This window comes from Equus quagga, chromosome 8, assembly GCF_021613505.1.
Source record: "Equus quagga isolate Etosha38 chromosome 8, UCLA_HA_Equagga_1.0, whole genome shotgun sequence".
NCBI classification, from domain to species: domain Eukaryota; kingdom Metazoa; phylum Chordata; class Mammalia; order Perissodactyla; family Equidae; genus Equus; species Equus quagga.
In genome coordinates this window covers 107,744,961-107,769,437 of record NC_060274.1, presented here as the reverse complement: position 1 = coordinate 107,769,437, position 24,477 = coordinate 107,744,961, and the positions used below count along the sequence as shown (strand labels likewise).

At 52.6% G+C, this 24,477-nt stretch overlaps 1 protein-coding gene across 1 annotated transcript in view; it reads right to left on the bottom strand.

Annotated features, from left to right (window-relative positions):
- SND1 (staphylococcal nuclease and tudor domain containing 1) overlaps positions 1–24,477 on the bottom strand; it is a 402,639-nt gene that overhangs the window by 8,506 nt on the left and 369,656 nt on the right. The window contains exons 17-18 of the mRNA XM_046669618.1: positions 8,076–8,264; positions 1,520–1,661 (exon numbers count right to left, since the gene is read on the bottom strand). Of these exons, the coding sequence (XP_046525574.1) occupies positions 1,520–1,661; positions 8,076–8,264 (331 nt within the window). The remainder of the gene's footprint in view (positions 1–1,519; positions 1,662–8,075; positions 8,265–24,477) is intronic.

The following is a 24,477-nucleotide window of genomic DNA, read 5'->3' as shown; positions in this document are numbered from 1 at the left end:
GCTTCCAAGACCTGTCAGGGGTGGGATGACACAGGGCAGTCAGAGGAAGCCTCTGAGATTACAGAGACTATGTGGGCAAAGGCCTTGAACCTTCACGCTTTGTCAGCTGGAGATTTCAGGGCCCTGTCCTTACTGGAGGTGGGTTTTCCTCCCCAGCAGTGCCAGAGACAAGTGGAGACTGGGAGGGTCTTCGAGTTCCCTTTCCCCCAAGCTCCCTGAAAGCCATTCTCGCTGGCTCCTCTGCTCAGGAACAGCTCTCTTTCCTACCTGGACCACCACACTCCTTCCCTGGGCCATCACCCAGACCCAGAGGCTGGCCGCCTCTTGGCTTCATTCCCAAGACAATGGCGGGGCAGCTTTCTCCAGGATTGGAGCTGACCTCAAGAGAATCTAATCCTGAAGGCTGATCTCTACCCCTCCCCGGCTTTTTTCCCCTCCCAAGTATAGCCAGCCCAGCGCCAGGAACGGTCAGTTTTTCTTGGTGAAATGACATTGCCACAAAAGCAACTGCCTGGGAAATATCATTAGAGGGGAAGTGGCTGAGACGAGGCTGTTGGCGATCTGGAGTGGGCCTGGGGGTGGAGCTGTGGAGGTCAGGCAGAGCTGTACCCTGCCACCCACGTGGCTGCCTTGAGTGCCAGCAACATCTTCAGCCTTCTCTGCCTTGCAAAGATCTGGCTCCTTGGACCCATAGGTGGCTCTAAGAGCTTTTTTCTCTGTCCCAGCTAAACTGTTTTGCTGCACAGGGTGGCAATGAGAGGAGGGAGGTCACAGTGGAGACAGTAAAGGGAATGGAAGTGGGACGCTGGGCTGGAGGGAACACAGTGCCGCTGCTGTGAGAGCTGTCTACCGCCCTCTGTCCTCCGGAAGCCTGAGGTCTCCACCTAGGGGACCGTGGACACAGTGCTCAAGGGCAGGAGGAGGGTGGAGAGAGAGGGTCCTTCAGAAAGACTGCCCAGGGATCACTTCCACTAGAGCACCACTTGTTTCCACGGCAACTGGATACCACTCAGGGCTATGGTAACCTCTAGAGAAGGAGAAATCCCAGCAGAGACAAGCCCCCGCTCCCCTCCTCCTCCTGCCAAGGAAGCTGAGAGGGAGAGGGGCCAGTTCGTGCTTCCTGAGCACATAGAGACAATCTGTTCGTTGCTTCTTGATAGACTCTGAGGGCTACATATCCTCACGCCCAGCCCAGCCAGGGGTGTCTGGGAGAAAACAATTACCTAAGAGTCTCAGCGCACCACCGAGACAAAACTGGTTACCTCACCAGTCCTCAGAGGACCTGCTCAGCCTTGCCCACTCCAGGGCTCGCTTGTGGTGCATAAAATGACCCATGGGCCCAGAGAGAGGCTTGATGGGGCCTAGGGAGTGGGCAGTAGTCATGAGCTATTCTGGGGAGGTCTCTGGAACCCCTGAGCTGCAGCCCTTCCTCCCAGTGCACAGAGGGGCCCTGGAGACGGGCTGGACCATGGCAGGAGCTATGAGGCAGCAGTGCCTGGGGCTGGGTCTGCACACTCACCGGTCTCCACATCCTGCACATAGAAGTGCAGGTCGTCGGTGATTTCGGTCACAAACACTGGCTTATAGCTGGCTGAGCGCTCCTTCTCCTCCAGCACGGGCGTCACCTCCTCTACAGGTTGCTCCTCGTAGTGGGCCCAGACCTGCATGTGTGGTCAACGGAGGGGAAGAGGGGTTAGGAAGTGAAGTCAGAGAGGACACCAGGAAAGGGGTTCTGGGCGATGGGGTTACCTCAGGGGTAAGCGAGTGTGGGGGTCACCATAGGGCACTTCACATGACGCTGGGCTGAGCCCCTGGAGCCCTCCTACCTCTGATGGGGGAAGGAGACTATTCTGAAGTTCTGATCCAGCACTTCTCAAATTCTGGAAGGCATCAGAAGCAACTGGGGAGCTTATTACAAAAGCAGGACCCTGGGTCCCACGCGAGGCCTACCAAATTAGGATCTGTTATAAGGGGCCCAGAGAAAGTAAAACAAAAGTAACAACAGGCTCCCAGGCGAATCTCATGCATACCAGTGTGAGAACCGTGGAGCTGGAGTGCTTCTGGGTCCCTATCTCCGCCTCCACACCACTCTGCAGGGGTCACTCTGAACTCTCCAGGCCCCCCCACTGTCACAGGGACTCTGGTACTCCTGAGGCTCTCCGAGTGACAGCTCATGACTGTGCAAGGATGATGCTTCTCAGCAACTTCTCTGTCCTCCTCACGTCAAGCAGGTGCTCTGACCCCAGCTCACAAGCCGGGCCACTCCCCTCCACCGTTCCCTCCCCCAGCTCTGTGCTGTCAGGGCTGCAGTGGTTCAGCAGCTGATTAGACGTGACAGCGCGTCAAGTCCAATCCTGCGGCTAGGAGATTATCCCAGTAGTGAGGCCTGTCAGAGCAGGCAAGGGAGGTGGCTTTCCAGCTGAGCAGTGGGAAGGGGGTGGGTGAGTGTCGGGGGCTGGACCACACACAGGGTCCCAGAGACACACACAGGAAGAGGGGGGTGATAAAAGCATTGGTCAAAAACTTACGTGCTTACTAGGTGCCAGGGTCCATTCTAAACATTCTCCAAATATTAATTCACTGAATCCTCATAACAACCCTTTGAGTAGGTATTAGCATTACCTCTGTTTTACAAATGAGGCACACATGCTTGTTAGAAGTAGTGGAACCAGGATTCAAACACAGGCAGCCTGGCTCTAGAGCTCTTCCAGGGCCATTTTGGCTTTGACTGGGCCTCTGGAGACAGAAGGCAGCACTGAGCAGTGGGGAGAGTTACAGGTGCGAGACATGGGCTCTTGTCCTTTCATTTTGCCCTTTAATTTGCTGTGTGACTTTGGTCAAGCCATGTGCCTTCTCTGGTTCTCCTTTCATTCTCTTGCAAGGGGAGGCAGTTAGTTTGACCACAAGATCACTAGGATGGTGCCTCTCAGCTGATGTGCAGATTCCTGGCAGCATCAGGATGCAGCTGAAGGGCATGAATGCTGGAATTACTACTGAGCCACCTTGGGTCACACTTACAGAGGCCACGCTCTAGCCTTTAATGTGGCATGAGTGGATGTTCTTCCATTGAAGGAGCAACAAGGGCCTTGAGAACTTGAATGAGCAACAGGGATTTTCCAAGCCCGGGGAGGCTGCCAGGAAGTAGCCAAGGCGGGATGGAAGAGATACTACCTAGGCCCAAACTTCTGCCCCTGCCACAGAGCAGTGCTCTCTGTCTTCTGAGGCTGAACTCGTGGGCCCCTGGTCTGGTGCTGGACTCTAACCCAAATAGCTCCTGACTCCTCTCAATTTCTCTCAACACCTGTCCCATCACCAGGGCCACTTCCGTCATCACCAGCCCCTGGACACCTCGGCTGCCAATGCCCCCAAGCCTGGCCTCTCCCCAGGAGAGGAGGGAGGTGGCAGGACTTCAATTCAGTCCGACCAGAGACTCCTGGCCTAATCCCTCAAGGGCCCACCTGTCCTTCTGGGGAAGGGGGTCTCTAGCTTTTGGACTTGCCTGTGAGAGGGCCTCTCCAATCAGAGGCCATAGCACGGACCGTTGAGAGCACCTTGGGGGACAGCCACAGCCACTTCCAATTCCAAGGCCTACTTCCTGTTGAGGCTGAGGCTTTCCTCCCGGACCCCCTTAGCTGGAAGCTCCCCAGGGAAGTGGGTACTCAACCAGACACTCCCACTCCTATGCACATCCAGGCTCCCAGCCCCTCTGGGATCCTTGCAGTTCCGAGGATCAATGGGACTCTTGCTGCCTCTGAGACAAGACTGTCAACACCAGCTCAACTGAGCTGTAGCAGAGCCCTGCCCACTCCCCTCTGTGCCCTCCTGACCCAGCTGCCTGTCCCCTGCCTCCTTTTCCCACCAGCACCCACCCTGTAACCCGTCTGGACTCCCTCTGCCCCCCAGCCCAAGTCAGCAGGCCCTTCCCTCTCCCACTTCGTGCTTCCTTCTTGCTCCCTCCTCTCCCAGCATGCAGCATGTCAGAAAGACAGGGACCCCTGCATTGGCTTCTGAGTGGGCCCTGAGCCTGAGAGCTGTTCTGGGCTCCCATCCTAACCCGCTTCTCTTGGCTGTGGGGGAAGGAGGCTCCTCAGCAGTGTTGATGAACTGGGAACAGACTGACAGGGTGAGAGCAGAAACTGCTAATGACTCCTCAAGTAAAAGCGCCTCAGGCGACAGCATCAGGTTTTTCTCCTCGGGGAGAGCGGGTGGAGCTTCTTTCCTGGCAGGCTCAGGTGGGCAGCAAACTTGAGGTCATGGATGACGCAAAGAAAAGCCTCGGGGTGGCCCGCAGGCCCCTTGCTCCCACATGGAGGGCAGCAATGGGGCCAGTCCTATGATAAGGTCCCACAGCTCACTGGGTGGTAGGAGGGGAGCAGTGGGTGTACCCTGCTTGCCTCTGAGGTGAGAAGACACGAGAAGCGAGAGGCTGCCCAAGGGTAGAAGAGGGAGAGCTGCTCCTCAGATAAAGGAAGTCCATTAAGAGAGGGCTGGAATATGGAGGCCTGCAAGTTCCCTCTTCCCCTTGGGGTATGGAGGCGCTCAGCTACTCCCTGAGACTTGGCTGCCATAGCCCTCAGCAGCCGGTACACGCAGCCTGGCCAGGCAGCTTCCTGGTGGGAAGGATCAGCTGGGGTGGGCTTGGCTGCCTAAGTCCCCACCCTTAGAACAATTGCCCATATTGACTTATGATGCCCTTCTGCAGAACTGGGGCAGGGAGGGGACAGACACATTGGCACGACACCTGCCAGACAAATGCCACTCTGCCACAGCCGGCCCAAGTCCTCTCATAGCTCAGATCCCTGACAAGAAGCTTGTTTTTGCGAATTCCCATGGAGGATGCTCCTCTTCCTGGATCCCTGGGGCAATGACAGGGAAAACTCAAAGACCCCTTCCAGAAAGAACAGTAATTGTGTGCATGGACACACAGAGTCAGTGCCACATGGCTCTACCCTCTGGTTCTTGGGAGACGGAAGAGCTGGAAAAGAACCTCCATGGCCAAGATGCAGGGCAGAGGACAGGGTCCGGGAGCTGTGAATGCTCTTAGCCTTTGGCAGAGGCAAGTCTGAGTTGGGCCTAAGCAGCAGGGCCCAGGGATGCTGGGAGAGCCACCCAAAGAGTGGGTCTGCTCTGCTCTTGGACCACCTTTGGGCTGCATTAGTGTGGAGAGGCCTCTCCCAGCTCCTCTCATTCATGGTAGGATTTGTGGTCAAGCTGGGCAAGAGCATCTCTCCTGCTTTAAGGCTAGGGGCCAGGATGGTGCCGTGCTGAGGCAGGACCCCTCTGTGACCACTCCATGGCCCTGGCTACAGACCCAGGTGGAGAATGGGCAAGGGAAGCCCCTCCCTCCTGCCTCATCTGCTCCATGCTCCTCTGTCATGCAAGTTCCTGTCCTGCTCAGGTCCCCTCTACGTTCTGGGGCCAGTCCCTCCTCCTGTCCTCGCCCTGCCCCTGGCCTTCCTTCTCCCCTGCACTTCCTCCCCAGGGAACCCCAGGTCCTTCTCCTGGCAGGAGATGGGCAATGTGGACCGAGGCTCCACCGGCTGGAGTCTTTTCTTTCTAAATCCTACTTAATATCACTGCTCAGGAGGTTCAAGGGGTGGGGCTGGCATGAGGCCAGGGTGGTGGAGGCGTTCAAGCCTGCAGTGGGGAAGCCAAGCTCAATAAAAGCCAATCAATAGCCAATCCAGCCCCGTGCAGGGACCTGCTGGGGCACAAGGGGAGGGGGTAACCCTTTGTCAGCCTCTTTGTGAGGGGAGGAGCTGGCAGGGCACAGGGAGGAATTAGGCCTAGCAGGGAGCCAGCTAAGTTCTCACAGCTGGGAAACCAGCATTGCTGGGTTCCCCAAACAGACCCACTCACAAAAGCACATGCACGTGATCACACTCCCTGAAGACTTCTGCTCCTCGTCTTGCAAAACCTCTCAGTATTACTTTTCCCCAGTTAGCTCGCAGGTACCATCATCATCTCTTAACCCCAGATGTACCTGTCTCTCGACAGCTAAGGCAGCCCTCATGGGGTCACGTGGAGGGCTAGGTTGGGGATCCTGGAGACACCTCAGATATGCAGTTTACTGTCCCCCAGCTGGCCACCAAATCCTCTCATCTGAGTCCAGCCAACTCTGAGGGCTACTGTGAAGCTCTGCCCATGCTGCTACTGGGAACCAGCCCCACCAGGAAGAGGCAAGCCACGCTAGGTTCCCTGAGGATGCTTGAAGAGGATGGGATGCAGGACAGGGAGCCAGGAGGCAGGCAGGTCCTCGCACTGAGGAGCGGTGCGCTGCATTCTAATTGGATCGGAATAGAAACACACAGCCTGTGTAAGTAATTAATCACTGGTAATTAATACTCAGCACTGTCACACAGAACCAGTGAAATGACAACTTGAGCTCTTTCAGACAAATCCAGTGTGTAGTAAATAGTGATACCCATTTCAGCACCCAGGAAGGGATCCCTACACCTCAGGCCAGAATCCCCTCTGTCCTCTCCTGGGTCCCTTTGGGGTCTCTACTCTCAGAGGGCAGAGGATTGCTCAGATCTGAAAAGCAGCCTTTAGGCTCATGTGCTGAGTAGCTGAGGAGCAGAGCCAGGGGGCAAAGATGCTTTTAGAATCTGGGCCTCAGAGACTGGTGCCTGCCACACTGACCCCCAGCTGATAACTCTTTGGTGAAGGTTCAGCCCTTTGCATGAGGCCCAGCACCACGTCTCCCCCATCTCCTGTAGCAGGCAGAGGACACGGGGGTGGCAGTCTTAAGCTCAGCTGTCACAAACAGGAAATCCAAGAGGAAGCTATTCTGCTGTAGGAGCTGAGGCTGTCTGCTTCCCCACCACTCTAGGAAGCCAGGGTTTAAGGGGAGCAGAACTGGGACGAGGAAGGGTGGAAACCTCCTCAGAGGCTTCAAGGTGCTCCACTCCTGCAAAGCATGAACAGTCTCTGTCACCTATCCTAGCTTTATGGGTCATGTTTCCCTGCAGTCTTTCCACCGCCATTAGGGTTAGTCACCTGCCCTAATCCCCAGGGGAGGGGAAGAAAATACACAGAGAGATTCAGGAGGGTGTCCCGAGGGAAGTGATGTATTAGCTCTGGAAGAAAGGTGAGAAGGGAGACTAAGTGAGGAGGTGTTTGCTCTGGGCTGGAGGAGAATGAGAAACCTTTTAGGCCCCACAGCCCCCCACCCCTTTTGGCAGGTGTCTGGGCCTTGGCTCTGGGAGGCGAGTTGCAAGCCAGATGGCTGCCCCATGGGGAAAGAAACGTTTATTCCTGGAACAAATTTATGGCTCAGCACGGCTGTCCCATGAAATCCTCCTCAAGCTCAGAGAAGCCCTGACAAATTGGTGGCCGGCTGATTTATCCCTATTATCAGGGCTGGGCTGTAAGTCAGTGGTGACAGGCTGAGTCGGGGGTGGGGGGGATGCTGAGCTCGGCTCCCACCACCAAACCACTGGGTTCCTTAATCGTCCATTTGTTTCCAAAAGCTGCTTTCCGACCCACCCCCCTTGTCTCTTCAATGCAGTGTCTGCAGAGACTGATGGGCTGTAAATCTGCTGTCCTAACAGCTTTATGCATCTCCTGGGGCAGCTTCCAAAATGGGCTTCCCTGCAGGGCAATGAGAAGGGAATTCAGACATGGGCTGCAGGCCACCTGGGCCCTCTGAGGGCACTAATGGAAGGGTCTGGGCTTTTCCCAGTCTCCTGCTCACCAAGGGCTCCCCCAGTCATTTTTCTCCTCGCTCCAAGGTCACCTTCCAGACAGCCTTCTGCTCCAGGTCCACCAGAGCTGCCCTGACAGGGGTGCTCAGAGCAGGTCTGGTGCCCACCTCTGGCCTGCAACAGGCTTATGGCTGAGGATGCCTAAGCTGTCAGCCTCTCCCTTGTTTGCGTGTGGCTCCTGACACGGGGTGTGAGACCAATACCAACCGGGGGCACTCCGCTGGGGATGACAGAACTGCTTCTGTCTGTTGTATGGAGGCAGCGACAACAGCGTGTGGGAGGCAGAGGGGGTGGGTGAGAGAAGGCTGAGCTGGGGGGATGGCATCCACCTCCTGCCCCGCCAGGCCCAGGCCCAATTTCACCCTGTACCTTCTCTTTCTTCTGCTTGGCGGCCTCCTCGGCAGACAGCAGCGATTTGTAGTAGGAGCTGCGCTCAGCAGTGAAGTGGACCTTGGAGAGTGCGTGCTCCACGAGCAAGACGGACAGGTTGGCGCCGTCGATGTGCAGCCAGCCGATGAAATTGCCAGCCTTGTCCATGCTCTCCACCTCCACCTCTACCTGGGGAACAAAGAAAGGGGGTGTCAGCCTGCAGCGGGTGGCCCTGGCTGTGCAGGGGAGGGCAGCGCTGAGGCCCAGCGCTCACAGGCCTTGGGCAGCCCAACCATGTTCATCCACGTGACAGGAGCAGCTGGAACGAGGAGAGGGGAGGGATGTGTTAAGCAGCAGAGCAGGAGCTTCTTGGAGCCCTTGCACTGCCAACCCTCTTAGAATCCTTCACGTCAGTTCTGTCAGTTGGGTCTACACTTTTTAGCCTCTCACACCCCATACAACCATCCTTAATAGCTATGTCACTGACAAAGCAACTCCAAAACTCCCCTTTCTTCTCAGATCCTCTCCTACTCCTTTTGGCAGGGAACCACTAGGGTAAACTTGGCTCTCCTTAGCTTAAGCAAGGGAGTCCACATTAGCCGAGTGAGTGAGTGAGTGTGTGTGTGTAGCTGGGGGCCAGGGGTGAGATAAGAAGCAGACAGCTCTGGGGACATCCCACTCCTCTTCAGCACCTGCCCCTCCATTTCTGACAGGCACGCCCCAGGGAGCAAGGCCATCCCTGGGGAGAGGAGAGCCTGTGTTCTTCTTGGAAGAGCTGAAGGAATTAATGCTTAATGAAGGTAATGAAAGTGGCTGCATGAAAGCCAGGTGAGGAGAGGAGGGAAGAGGACTGGTGGGTAGAAAGACACGGGCAGGAACTGCACTAAGACATGGAGGCAGTTAGGGGTTGACCCCAGCAGGAGGTTACCCTTGAAAAGGAGCAACTGGAAGGCTGTGGTCACTGCTGCAAGCCCAGACCTCAGGGCTGTGTGCTGTGGCTGAACCCCAGAACCCTCAGGGATCCCCACAGGGCCCAAGGGCTCCTGGGCCTCTTCCACTGAGGGCCTCCCCTGCACACCCAGGACCCCAGACCCAGCACTGACTCTGCTCCTCCAAGCAAGTGGCCTCACTGTCGTGGCCCTCATGGTGGCTGATCTGCTCCCACTTCATGGAGGCAATGACCCAGGAAAAATTCCTTCTTTAATTCTCACCCAACCTCTTTCTTCCCTTGCTAAAGGGGCCTTGTAAAAGCCTTTGCTGCCAAATGTAAAAACTTGTATTAATCTAAATGGCTTCAAGCTTGATTAAGCAATAAAATGAATGTCTAAATACCTGGGAATTCTATGAAGCCTGGGCCAGAGCCAGTGGCAGCAGCCTAGGGCAGAGGGTTAGAGGGGCAAGGGTGGGGAGGAGAGCAGCCTGTCTACCTGGCGAGGTTGGCTCAGCAGGGAGAGATGACAGGGGACACGACTCCCTAGAAGTAGACAGAGGTGGCTTGGGCATGCAGAGAGGAGGCCGTGGGGAGGAAAAGAAAGGACAGGGACAGGGAGGCAGGACCCTGGCTTCTTCCTCTTCTTGGGCACCCTCTTGCTGCTTGAAGTTCACAGTCTATCCTTCATGTGGAAATGCAAGTTCAACTATGCCTTTAGTTGGGGTGTGGTACAGAAGGGGATATGCAGAATTTATTACAGCTAGGACAAAAGCTAATATGTAGATTCAATCCAACTTGATATTGTGTAGCTAGTAAGGGCAGAGCTGAGAGCAGAACCCAGGTTTCCCTTCAGCCTTCTCTACACTACCTCCTAGTGTGGAGCAGAAAAGACCCTCTTCACCTCCTTCCCTCTCTCCAGACCTTCTGTTTCAGGAGCAATCCTTCCTTTCTCCACTCATACCCCTGATCCCCTGCTTCCTCACTTCCCACTGGGTTAATGCTAGTTCTCTCCTCCATCAAGACCATGGACCTTGAACCTTACTGGTAGAGCCAGGGTGGGCGTGGTGGACTCTGCTGGGCTGCGTCTACCCAACACCTGCACCACACTGCTGAGGGGTGGAAGCAGGGAGAACCAGCAGCTAGTACCTGTAGATGTCAAAGCACATTTCTGCCTTCTCTACTTTACCGGAAAACCAGCATTTGTGGGGGAGAAGGGCAAGTGGGCCAAATGGTGCTCTGATAAAGACAGGTGCCCCGAGAGCTCACCAGCTGGAAAGGCAACTAAATTCATTGAGAGGATGACAGACTTCTTGAAGAGCCTCCCGCCACCCTGCGAATGCCCAGAGCAGGGGAGCACGGGGGAAGCTCCGCCGCTGGAGCACTAGGCGCCCCCTACCCTGGGAGGGCTAGGATGGAGGAAGAGGCTGTCAGGCTGGCGGTGGTCGGAGAAGAACAGGGATGGGCAAAAGGATACACGGGAAGACCATTTCTTATTCTTCTTAATTTGTCAAGCTTTATTGAACATGCTAAGGCCAAGCAGCAGCAGGTCCGAGAGGAATTTTGGGAAGCAGAAGGAAGAACAGAGAGGCTGCTTGCCTTGTGTTTGGGGGCTCATGAGACAACAGGTGGAGTGCGGAGGATGCTGATCCTGGCCCCCACCTCTAAACTACTGGGCTCCTTGTATTTAGGGGCTCATGGGACACCTCCTTATGTTCAGCTGAAAGCAAGGGAAGCTGGTACAGTTCCCAGGCCAACACAGAACCCAGGCCCACACCAGTTCCCCTATTCCCAAACCTCTTGGCTTTCACCGTGTTAGTAGCCAAGTGTCTTTTTCCTAGCACTGAGGATGGCTGCCCTGCTTGAGCACGAGGCCTCCCCCTTCAGTCCTGAGAAGCTTGTGGTGGGCCAGTGTGGCTGTGACAAGAAGCTTGATAGTCACACATATCATGGCTCTTGGCACCAGACTGCCGGGATGGAGGCAAGAACCTCAGAGATGGTTTGCACAGGCAACCAGGTAGGTACACAGTGCCCACGCTCAGACCTCATTCCACATGGCAAACCCCAAATTCATACCTCACTCTCTGAGGCCACAAACCGGATGGTTTCCAGCCTCTCAAGGGCGCACACTAGAGGGAGACCCCAGTGACTAGCAGCCACACTTTGGGCCGAAGCTGTCAGGGAGCAGCCAGGCTCTTGGCAGGTAAGCACTGACTTCACACTTACCCAGCCTCTCCCTGCCTGCAATCGATACGCTAACTTGGGCTTGACAAGTCCCTGGGCCCAGCCAGCCGCAGAGGAAAGAAATCTTTGGCCTTGGGCACTGTGCTGCCGCCCAATCCATCTCGGGTTGTAGAGGGAGATAAAGCTGTCGCCTGTGGGTCTCTGCTTCCCCTTTTATTACAGTTGCTGCAACTCTAGTAATTTCTCAATCAAACAAAGGCACTCAGGGGAAGGTGGGCTGGGCTCGGCGGAGGGCTGGGGATGGGCCAGCGTTCCTGCTGCTGCTGAGTCTCTTGGCTTCTGGCCTCTCTAGCCAAGCCCTGTGCTGTGTCTATCCTTCTGGACATGCCGCAGCCTGGACAGGTACATGGAACTCAGTTACAAGGTCAAAGTCTTAACTCTTCTCTATCTCTGGAAGAATTACAGAGGGAACAAGCAGAGGGTTAGGCAGGGTACTCCCAGGTTCATTGTGTTTCTCTTTTATATGGACTGCCAGGAATTTGTGGTTGACTATAACATTATGTGAGTCCACGTCTGTACAAGCTCTATTTCTCTGTTCAAATTTAAGACTCAAGATTTCTGATACTTTCCCTTAATTAAAACATACACGCACACATGCACTCATAGACACACACAGTCAATTCTTGGTGGTGGTGGTACTTATGTTCTATAAAGTCACCACAAACACTGAATTAGCGAATAGTGAACCGTCGCTCCCAGGGGAAAACACAGGGGTGGGTTCCTATGAGGCTGGTCACATTTTTATCAACTTATCAATACATAACCTTCTTCTCTGCGTGCTTCTTTCTTTAATTGGGGTACAACTGACATACAACATTATATGAGTTTCAAGTGTACAAAGTAATGATTTGCTATTTGTATGCATGTTTCTTTTTAAAGACACCTTATTCAGTAGATATTGATGATTCATGAATGCTGACCTCACAGCCACCAGCACTAAACTCACGCCTGAATGAAGCTCATCTAACACATGCATTTTCTCCTTACAGCACGTTATAGCCTTCTTACACTTAGGAACGAACGAGACAGCACTTCAGCACTAGGCGTGGAGGCCTTAACTGCAAAATCACCAACAAAAAGCACAAAAAATTTGAAAAGTGTGGCACTAAATACACCATGAAAAGCGTACGTGTTTACAGTATGAGAGTTGAAACAAGAAGGCAGAACTTCACCCTGTTCAACCTAAGTTGGGAATGTGCTCACTAGGAGACCAAAAGTTTTTGCCACTCGGTGCATATCTGCAAATGATCAAAATAAACCCCACAATAAGTCCTGACTTTGGGGTTACAAAAAACTTTTGGCAAGTAGGTGCATTCACAAACATGGAAACATGAATAAAAGCACTGCAGTGACGATATACAGATAAAGAGAGAGCTATTTCCCACAAGTTGCCTTAAACTGAATCCAGGAGTTAAGGGGAGGCTCATTCTTGTCAAATACATTAAGAAACCTCTTCTCATCTTACTGGCTATTGCAAGCATTACATGAGATATTAATCACGCAGTGCTGTGATCTCTTCGGCATCTTGGAGTGTTTCAGGCAGAGATCTGGATTCAACAGCTTCCTTGAAAGCCCTCCTACAATGGCAGGTGACATCAGGGAGTTCAGGCCTTGGGTGCCTACCATTGGCTGCCAGAGGCAGGGAGTGGGCTTCATATGTGTTTGGGCATTGGGTGTGTACATATGTGGGCTGATACGGCCTTGAGGGTACCACAGAGTATGTGTACACATGGACACAAGCAGTGTCAGCAAGGGACAAATGATGGCTCTTCTCTTCATTCCCCCTCTTCACTGTTCAGAAACTGAGACCTAGGAAAACACAGAGCTGGAAAGGGGTGGGGAGGAGACTGCCTTCTGAGAAACTATGAGAAGAGGGCAGGTGGCGCCACACTGAGGAAGTAGCTTGGTGGTCACTCTGGTTAAGACAGAAGTGGGCAGCCTAGATGCCAAAAGGTCAGACCTGATCCTCGGGTGTAGAAGGATTCTGCAGCGCTGCCTCACTGTGCAGCCCTGCTAGGCCAGTCATCTGCCAGCATCACTTGCTCTCTGCTCTTGATGCTGGCAGAGGGGGTGGGGATTTTGTGGTCCTGAACTAGGCCCTGTGAGCTGAGTTCTTCCAGCTTCAATATCACCTTCCTGTAAGGCTTCCCTAACTCCCAGCCTACAGAGAACTGCACTCTGAACACCTGTGGCTCATCTGCCCTTTGGCACTTAGGGCCCCGTGTATAGCACAGAGGTAAGAACATGGACTCTGGAGCCAGACTGCCTGAGTTCAAATCCACCTACCAGCTCCATGACCTTTGCAAGTCACTTAACTTCTTCTCTGTTTACTCTATTGTAAAACTGGAATTGCAATACTACCTACCTCAAAGGATTTGATAGGATGATTAAATGAGCTAATATAAATATGTTAGGAAAGTAGAAGAGTGCTTCATCATCATCATCATCATCATCAATTACTTACTTCCTGGTAGGGACAGTTACTTCAATTCCAAATGTTTTTATTCTCCAACTGGACTGTCAGCTCCAAGGGGAATGAAGCTTGTTCTATACTCTGAACCTTCCTCAGAGTAGGGTATACTGACTGGGCCAAGTGGTGGTAGAAAGAGCATGCATTTTGGAGTCAGACAGACTTGGATTCAAATCCACACTCTGGCTGTGAATTTTTGGGCAGGTCACATGATCTCTCCCAGTTTCCTCAACTGTGAAAAGAGAAGCGAATCCCATGTACTAAGTGAGGTAATGTAACATTGCTTCCTCTTCCCTTCAATGGATGCCAGCAGCCAGAGGGTTACACTCAGCAGCAGCCCTGCTTGGCTGAGCTCAATCCCCTTAGTTCACTCCCCACCCAGAAAAGCTTTGGGTTTTTTACACCCTGGGGGTCTCATGCAAAATACAGGGTGGGAAGTCAGGCAAGTTGGGGTTGATGGAAAGAGCTAAAGTGTGACTGACCCCCAACCTAACTGAGCAAACAGATGCCTTACTGCTCAGTGTGTGTGTGTGGTCTTTCTCCAGCACAGGGCCAAAGGCAGGGTGGGGCCCAGCCAGCCAGGCCCAGCAGGAGAGCAGCTGGACACAGTGGACCCAGCCTGTCTGTGGGCTGGGGCAGCCGGCGGGCCCTGCTGCCTCACAGTGGGATACGTCCTCCTGCTCCCAAGCACATTAATGTGCCACTAATGAAATTGTTCTGGCTTATTTACCAAATTAATACAAACGGCACAGGCTGTTAATTTGCATGTCTCCTAATTACTGAGGAAGAGCTCCCGTGCCCAGGCAACACACACACCTCAGTGCCCACTTAGCCGGGCTGTGGTCTCACCCGTCCCAGTTGTGGGTGGGTGAGGCAGGGGGGGAGGAGGAGGAGGAGGAAAGGGAGAACAGGAGCAGCCCCTAGCTCTCCATCGCTGGGAGCAAGTGAGGGAGGGAAGGTGCTGGTGGCGGCCATGAATTTGTTTCATTTCCCATAGCCCTTTTCTCAGCAGGTTGAGTGCCTTGGCCTCCAGAAATATATACTCGGTAGCCCCCGCGCAACTGCTCCCCTTCTTTCCATTGTCTGGATTATGTCCAGCTTCTTAACACAGGAACTATTTCAATCAACCAGGCAGTGGGGGCTGAGTCATTCTCCTGCTCTGAACGGTGAGGCAAAGTCTCTGCCTGGGGTGCAATGTAGGCCAGAAAGGTGCAGGGGCTCGCTGAGGGGGTGTGAGGAAGGAAGAGGAGTGAAAGCCAGGCAGGGCCGAAGTTCTTACAGATCCCACTCCTCTCTCTCAACTTCTCGTGGCCCTCCCCAGCCAATCAGCCTTCAGATTCTGAAACCTTTCGTAAAGAGTGTGTATGTGTTCAGTGGGAGATTATTTAAGAGCTCAACTGTAAGACCACAGAGGAAATTCTGACTGCCTTGATGGTTCATTTAGCTGTCCTTCCTCTCTTGCTGCAGGAGCCAAGCTGGATGCCTAGTGGCTCTAAGTCTTGGGCAAAGCTGAAAAGACACAGGTCCCCTCCTGTGGCCTTCGTCAGGTCAGGGTGAGGTGTGGGCAGGGGGAGGAGGGAGAAGTGCACTGGTGGCCACCTCCATTGAAAGGCTAGTCTAAATAAGGCAGGCAGGGGCATTTAGGGCAAAGGAATTTTAAAATGTTGAACAGGGGAGGACACACAGTAGGGGACTACATGCCCCATGTGCTGACGTGCAGTGGCCAAAGGAGGTAGAGCTTAGAGGGGATTTATTGGCAATGGGGGAGGGTGGGGAGACCCCACACACATATAGCCACCTTCTCCTTCTTAGGTGTCAGGAGTATGGAGAAGAGGTACCATCTCCCCCAAGTGCACTGGCCCAGCCTCTATGCACAAGGCCTGAGGCAGCACAGGAAATTACTGAGCTGCAGCCAGCCTCAGCATCATCTTTGAGAGGCTGTGGAATGCCTGGAAAACAGCCACAGGGGATGCTCCTTCGCCCAAGGGAGGTGCCGCCTCAGGCAGGACAGGTGATGCCAGGGAGGCAAGAGCACAGGACATCCCTGCCCTGGGGCATCTGGAAAGGAAGACTTCCTATGCAAGGAGGTGGGGTATGCTGGCTGCAAGTGCCTCCAGAAGACAGAGCAGGAGTGCTGAGGGCTACATCTGGGAGATGACATCAGGGCCCGAATGACTGGCAAAACCCTCCATCCTTTCCATAGGTTGTGTGGCCATAGTGCTACTTGAAATACCAACCAGGCTATTAGCAAGAAGCACAGCAAAAAGCCTGGAACTGGGAACAAGATAGGATGAGGTTTGGATGGGGAGAAGGCATTGAGAAGCAAAGAAAAAGCGTTGGACTAGAATTGCCATCCAAGTACCAGCTCTGTCTCTTCTGGGCTGGAGCGTCACCTCCTTCCATGCTCAGTTCCTTCATGTGTAAATGAGAGTTGAACCAGGTTTTTAAGGTTCTCCCTGTTCTGAATTTTCTAAAGTTAGAGTTGGGTTGGGGGTGGCACCACTGGTGGTGTACCAGTATGACTGGGAGGTGACGAGAGAGAAGACAGACAACGGGTTATGTGGGAGGGAAGGGCAAGCGGGGAAACCCCACGCGCTAATCGTCAAGCCTTGTAGGAGAACCTGTGGAGAGGGGAAGGTGGGAAACAGAGAGAGGAAAAAGGCACTCCAGCCTCTTGGCCACCCACACATTCCACCCAGAGCCTTCTGCAGGAATGTGAGTAGTGATCCAGAACAGCCAGAGTGCAACTGAGACTCCCTTCCTGCCATGGGAGGTAGCCACCTCGCTGTAGGGCTGGGTTTCCACCAGCACGCATGCTGCATGGAGGCTGTAAGGCGCTGCCACCGCCAGAGCTGCGAACTTGAAGAGACACCTCACCTTAATACAGTAGCAGCTTAACACAGCTAACTTGTCCCTTCCACTCCCAGCCAAGCGCAGACACACCAACGTCTTTCAGAGACGATGAACATTAACACGATGCAATTAATAATGTAACGCTCCGGGAGCTGGAGAGGCAGTGCCTATGAAACGCCTCTTGGGTCTCATTACCATCAGCTGCTGGAGGGGAGTGGGCAGGCAAGAGGCAGGCAGCAGTACAAATCTTCCCTGTGTTCCTGGAGCTCCGGTCCCCACCAGTGCCTCTGTTCCTATCCTTCATCACCTCCAGACCACAGGACTTTCAAGTCCAGCCCGCTTAGCCGAGTGTTCTCCAGAAACCCTCTTTTCTGACATTTGTATGCTGGCTCAAGCCAAAGCCCCAGGAAGGCCTGGAAATCGGGCCCCGGTTGGCACAGTGGCCAGAGGGGTCAAGAAGATCTTGGAAATCGAGGGAAGGCCCGAGCAGGGAGTGAGATGGCTCAACTAGAAGCTCAGGGCTTCTTTCTCTCTTCTGGAGAGCCTCAGGGATAAGGGGTGAGATGACAGGGGTAGAGGGTGAGGGACGCAGCTCCTGGTCCTGCCTATGGTGGAGAGGCAGCGGCCAAGGCCATCAGCATGGTGCGAATCTGCCGGGAAATGCAAACCTGCTGACTCCAGGCCTCTGCAAGCGGTAACACAGTTTACAAACTGACGCAATCTGTTCCTCTGGTGCAGACCATAAGAAAAGGAGGCTGTTCGTCTTCCTGGGAAAACCGGGGGCTGGAGGCTGGAGGGAGACGTAATTCTCTTCCCTAAGATTCATGCCGGGAATGTGGTTGAATCAGGGGCCCTCATTCTGCTCCTAGCCCCTGTCCAGGGCACCACTGTTGGCGTCCTTTCCCACAGGTTTCCTGAACCCAAGGCAGGCTCTGGAATTCCTTCTGAAAGTGGAACACACCTGAATGGCTCAGCTCCTGCTCATGCTCACTGTCTGACGTGGAGAAGAGCAGTCCTGGCCAAAAAGAGCAGTGATGACTGCTTTTCATCAGGTGCCTCCAGACAGCATTCTTTATCCCAATCCGAGGCTGGGGCCAGGGAGTTAGTGGCCGCGGCGTTCTCCCAAGCCCAGCCAGAGTACCTCAGGCTGTACCCGGGCCCTGCAAGCACTGAGCTAGAGGGAAGAAGATGGCTGGCCTTCTTTCGTCAGGAGAAACCAGTGTGTATAGGACCTATGGAGTAACTGCAGGAGGTTATCAAATCTCTGACCTGGTCTGAAAGTAACCAAGTGTTGTCTAATCGGGTCAAGTTCAAGCACCAGTTCCCCCTTTGCAGGCACGTGTAGCCCCCTGATCCCTAGGCCTGCTCCTGGGACAGGTGCACTCTGCTTTGCTGACCCCAATGCTCAGGCTCCTTTACCTGAACTGCTGTGAGTTTCTATGGGGATCCACACTCTGCCTTTAACAAGCGGTTATGTTGGCACCCACAGTTACTTCTTTGCCTTCCACGTTGGAGAAAAAGAAACTAACCTGACTCTAGATCACACCCTCTTTTGCTTCCTTGGGCACCTATTTCTATCAGTTATCTTCTTTTCTATCATCACCACTCCAGCTCCCTTTTCCACCAGCGTCTTACCTCTTTGCCTACAAATATCTTGCCCATCCTAGAAAATCTTGCTTTGACCTCAAATGCCACCCAGTTAACCTCCTTCTCTTTACCTAAAGAGTATTCTGCTCAGCTCCCTTCAGTTCTCCATCCAATGCAGCTGGTCACCATCATCGATATTCCAATGTAACTACCACTTCAAAGGTCACTCAAGACCTTTTAATTGTCATTTCAATAATTTCTCAGATTCCATCATTTTTGACCTTCTGAACGATGTGACAAAACTAAGCACCCCCTTTCCCTTTTGACGCTTTCTTTTTTAGGCCTCTGTGATTCCCAATCTTGGCTGATTCTCTCTACTCTTAGTTTTGATTGTGAATTCCTTCCCAACCACATGCCCCTTGAATATGGATATTCCCCAGGGGGCCATTTTAAGATGCAGACAGTCCCCGTATTTCACTGCTCTCTGAGTTACATGGCATCACAACCTCTCTTCAGAATTCAACTTCACCAGAGAAATTTCAAATGTAACGAGTCTATCTTCACGACAAAACCTGCTCTTCCACCTGCATTTCTGATCCCAGTCGGGAGCATGAGAAGCTTAGGAATCACCTTTGACTCCTTTTACATTCACAATCAATCTCCAGGTCACACTGATTTCACTTCATAAATACCTCTTGAATTCTTCCCCTTTTTCCTCACTGCCATCTCCTGAGCTTCTGTCCCAGCTTTGGGTAACAGTCCCCTCACTGGTATCCCTGCCACCAGCTCTGCCTCTCCCGAATGGCCCCCCCACAGTGCTGCAGAGTGTGGCTTATCACAGGCAGTGCGGCACAGTGATCAGATATAGGCTCCCGAGACAGACCACCTGGGTTCAAATCTTGCTCTACTATTTACTAGCTGTCAGGCCTTAAGTGGCTTACTTAACCTCTCTGGGTCTAGGTTATTCCTATTTGTCAAATGGGCACAATAATAGAACCTACCTCAAAGGGCTTCACTGAGGAATAAATGACTGATTCAAGTTAAACACTTAAGAAGAGTCTGGCATATAGTAAGTGATCAATAAATGTTGCTGTTGTTAATTTTCCCCAAAGCCAAATCTGATCACTTTTTCCTTTGCTGAAATTTTTCCCTTGTTCTCTGCTAAAGTTCAAATTCCGAGCACAGGAGAGGATAAGCTCCTTCTCACTGGGTCCGATGGTCTCCATTTCTCCATCGTGGCCCTCATTACTCTGCTCTAGTCAAGCCAAAGCACCTGCAGCTCCACACACATGACACACTGTTCCAGGCTTTTCCCTTTGGCTAGAATGCTCCTTTCCTGCTATCACTTAACCTACAAACTCCTACTCAATCCATCCTTCGAGATTCTGCACAGATGTGAATTCACGTGAAACCATCTCCTGATTTCCTCAGGTAACGCTTTTCTCCACTGCACTTTGTTCACACCACTGTTAATTACACTATTATAATGGTACCTTCTTAATGGCACATGGTAAACATTCAATAAATAGAGGATGAAAAGTAAAACATTCTAGATTCTCCAGATCACCGGCAGTAAACTTGGAGAAGGAAAGTTCCTTGGCCAGAAAACTGTCTTTGGGGCAATCCACCAGGACCAAACTGACTGGAGAAGGCCTTTTTTGAGAACCCCTCTAAGGGGACAGGGCTGCCCCACAGCTGCCCCTGTCAGAGCAGGCTTGCTCCTAGCAGCCCAGAGGGGCAGACTGGCTTCGGTCAGTGCAGCTGGCACTGATGACTCAGAGGCGCCCAGATGTGGTGAGCACGAGGGACTGTTTCACACTCGGCTTTGCCTGCACTGAATATAACATGTGTGAGGATGGAATCCTCTATCCAGGCACGAGCACAGGCAGCAGCTGTGTATGCCGCCCTCTAGTCTCCTACACATCCACCACCTCCTGGCCACTGTCTCTCAGCAAGGAAGGGGTGAAGAGCAAAAGCAGACATGAGGCAGCTAGAGGAAGAGTGACGAGGACAGGAAAGGAGCCCAGACCACTGTCTAGTCCTAAGCCCTCCAAGCCAGGGTTTGGTGTGCTAGTTAGGCTGTCGTCGCAAAGGGAACATGTGAGCACAGGGCTGAGAAAGCCTTAAGCTACACGTCACCTACTGGTGCTGGAAGGTCTCAGGCCCTTCTAGAGATCAGAGAAAGCTTTGAAGAAAGGCAATTACTATTGGGTTTGAAGGAACCTAGGGCTTGGACTGGAAAGCCAATTCCTGGCTCAGTCACTTCAGAGTTCTCAGAACTGGGCTATGCCCATGGGGGCCACTCAAAAACTGTCAGGATGGGGCAGGAATGTCCTATGGTGGGACAAAGGGGAAACAGAGTTCCTTTTTCACTATCACTTGATCTCTTGGCAAAAGGGACACAGACACCAATCCCTCTTGCAAGCCAGAAAAAGACACCAAAGAGAAGAACCTGAACGAATAAAAATTCTACACTTGTAGCTAGGACCAGGCAATTTACTTGTTTCATTAAATTGAGTATAAGAAACAGCAGACAGGGGCTGGCCCAGTGGTGCAGCGGTTAAGTGTACACATTCTGCTTTGGTGGCCCGGGGTTCGCCGGATCGGATCCTGGGTGCGGGCATGGCTCCGCTTGGCAAGCCATGCTGTGGTAGGCGTCCCACATATAAAGTAGAGGAACATGGGCATGGGTCTTAGCTCAGGGCCAGTCTTCCTCAGCAAAAAGAGGAGGATTGGCAGCAGTTAGCTCAGGACTAATCTTCCTCCAAAAAAAAAAAAAAAAGAAAGAAAGAAATAAAGAAACAGCAGACAATTAACACAGACATGGAATGCCCATCCATCCCGATCAACTACTGAGCCCACAGCTGAAGGCAGCGAGAGGATGCAGGAGCACTGTCACCAGAGGGCAAGCCCTCATCCCTCCTTCCTTCCTTTCCTCCTCATGCCTCCCTCACCATCAGGTGGGCTAAGAAGGTTCCATCTCTTCTGGGTTCCTCTTACTAAGCCCCCTGCCCCTGTACTCACTCGTATCTTTCCCTAAATCCATCCTGCCTTCACTTGTCAAGCAGGAAGCCTGGCATGGGCCTGCTAGCCTCAGCAAGCTGTGCACTGCATATGCTGTGCTCAGCTCCACCCAGCGAGGGCACCCTTTTCTGATTCACACAAAGGCAGTATTGTAGGCTGGCAGCAGCCCTGTGAATCTACATCCCTGGACAGGCACTGAGAAAAGAGAACCACCCTTTCCTCTCACTCCACTAAGGAGCTGCTCTCTTAGGTCCAGCAGGGAGGAAATCTGGGCATTTTGAGGGACCCTGCCCATGTCTGACACAGGTGCCCAACTGTTTCAAACTTATAACACAGTAAGGAGAATAAAACACCTTTTGAGACGGTGCAGAGGCCCTGCAATTGTGGTCTTTGAGTTCTAGCAGTGCCAGTGGGCAAGGGCTATTGTGTGCTCACCCTCCTGTCACATGGGAAAACTGGATTTTTGCTTGAAATGACCTGGAGGGCCCATGATCTCTCCAGCCTTTCAGTAATGCAGAGAAAGGCTGGGAGGCAGGGGGTAAAAGCCATACCATTATAAGGTCTAAGCACGTACAGCTGAGATTGGGATAAACACAGCATGCCAGAAGCTGGTCGGCCTGGCTAATGATCCAGGCCCCTGCCCTCTTCTGTGAATCAAGGTTGGGGTTCCTGATTTTTTATTGCTAATGCCAATCAAAATATCACACTGTTTACACTGTCAGAGTGGAGCTCTTATATGCCGTAAGCCCTTCCAAACTCTCTGAGCAGGGCTGGAGTTTGTACCCAGAGACTACTGGTTTTACACTCAGCAGCCCTGCCCCACCTCATGCTGCAGTAGGTCCCAGCTGTGTCTGCCCTGGGCATGGGCCGGCATGGGCATTGTGACCACACTGGGACCAGATTCTCTTTTCTTCTTTCACTTTATCCAGTACCCATAGCATGGGCTCTTGATGTTCTTTTGGGCCTTATAACCAGCTCCTGAAAGTTCTCAAAGACACTAGAGTGAAATCAGAGCCAAGAGAGGGAGAGATATTAGCGGTAGGAAAGGACAATAAGTGGGATGGGTCAGCAGCTTGGTTGCTGACATGACTCTGCCCAACCTCTTGATAGGAGCCAGGGTCTCACTAATCACAATTATTTCTCTCTCTCCCATTTCAACCAAATGTCCCAAGTACAATTCAGCTTAACAAGTTCCCAGGAGTTAGTGGCTGGCCCTTCAACCCTACTATTTGCCCTGCTCTCTGGCAGGAGGTAGCTGTCCTATGTTCCCCCAAATGGGGCCAGGGTGGCCTCGCTGCCCTGCTCCACCTCCCAATTTGGCTGCTCTAAGCAGAAGTTCACAGACACTTGCTCTCCCCTCCACATGGGGAGCACTCCCTCAAGAAAGACGTGTTCTGAAAAGGAGACAGGAAATGGAGCCACAGTGTCTCCGGCTAAGGTTTCCTAGAAGTCACAGTTAAGCCTTCAAAGAGTGAATCAGACCCTTGCCTAAGCCTAGCAGCCTTTTCCAGGCTCTTCTGAGAGAGCTACTGCTGTCAGTGCAGCTTTTCCCACCAAGGACTTTCTGCCACAGTGTCCTTGGAGAAAAGCTTGGAGACTCCTGCCCCAGCCCTGCCACTTGGTGTAAATACCATTTAAGAAATTTGATTTCTTTTAATTCTATTTGGAGGGGCTCTCAACTGCCCCCTGCTCCCAAGCTGCTTTCTGGAGCCAGTGGGCAGGAAAACAGAGAGGAAGGTCAGGAGCAGCTAAAAGGAAGGGAAAGGCCAGCCCCATCCTATATCTTAAGCAGGTACTCAGTGGGATGCCACAGGGAAGATGGAAAGAAAAAGAAGGCCTAAGAGGAGATTCTCAGCATCTTGTATCTTCTCAAAGGGAAAGTACAGTAGATGGTGCTCAGACCCCCTCTCTCACCAACCTCATTTCCTCGAGCTCTCCTTCAAGTACCCTCTCCTCTCGCCCAGCTGATCTGCTTGTTGTGTGAGCTGCTCAACCTACCTCTCGTAGCCCTGCCTGTCCCTGAGACCACAACCTTGCATCACGGCTGTAAAAGCCAGACAAACAGCAGTTCCTGCTCTACCAAGGCAGGCAGAGAACTGGCAGAGCCCACTCAGAAAGATGTCTGTTCATTTACCAGTATAGGAACGCTAAAAGCAAGCCCCTCCAGCAAGTTTTTGCCCAGGAGTGCAGAATGAAAACGTGTGAAGCTGTCTGCAAGGAGCAACCCCACACCACTTCTGTCTTCCAGGAAGCCTTCGCTGATCCTCACAAAGAACTCCTTCTTAGTGCCCACATTCTGTCTGGAATCAACTTCCTCTCGTTAATCCATTATCTTTTATGTTACGCCCTCCAAATGAGGCCATGTTCCTTTTTCTTTGGAACTCACCCTCGGTCCCCACAGCCTGTGCACAAGCAGAAGGATTCTAGGCAGCCCTGGAAGGTGCTTGATGGAGGAGGATCCTGGGCTCCTGGGAGAGACTGTGCTTGAAGGGCTCTGTTCTCTCTGGGCAGCACCTTCCACATGGCTATATTCCTGGTTGCTGTCCAGAGCTTCCCTAACAAAGACAACATCCAAGGCCAGGCAGGCAGCAGAAAATGCAGGTTAAAGTTAAAATAGGGTACAACAGACCCTACAAGGGGAGATTGCTGTAGTTCAGCCTTGCATCTCTGGAAAGATACAGCAGGGCTGGAGAAGGACCAGAGATGCCCAGTTGAGCTGATTAAAGAGATGAGAACATTCAAAAATGATTAGGATTCTTCAAAATGGAAGACAAATGCTAAAGGAACTGAAATGGATAAAGATCATTATGGATATGTAAAGACACCTAAGACTTATTGGCATCTACTAAGGAGAAAATCATTGCGTTAGGCACTGCAGTAGATCCAAACAGAGAAAAAATAACTTCTGTCTTCAAAGAACTTAAGATTGAGTTGAGAAGACATGATGAAGCCACGTCACATCAACTAGTGACCAAATGCCATGTAAAACACATGACGGACAAGTGGCAGTGCAGACAGCAAGTACTGGAGGGGTTCACAGGACAGAGCCAAGCCTGAGGGCTGGGGAGTCGGCAACTCTTCAAGGAGGGGCTGGGCGGGACACCACAGGCCGGCAGCAAGGCAAACACATTCTAGCATATGGAATGATGTGGGTCATGTTTTGGAAATAGTGCATGACTGGGAGGGTTGGAGCAGGAATGAGGGTAGAATTCCAGGATAGAAAGGGAGGCTGAGGTCAGTGGAGGTGCAAGCAGATATTAGAGAGAGAGAGAGAGAGAAAGAGGGAGAGGGAGAGA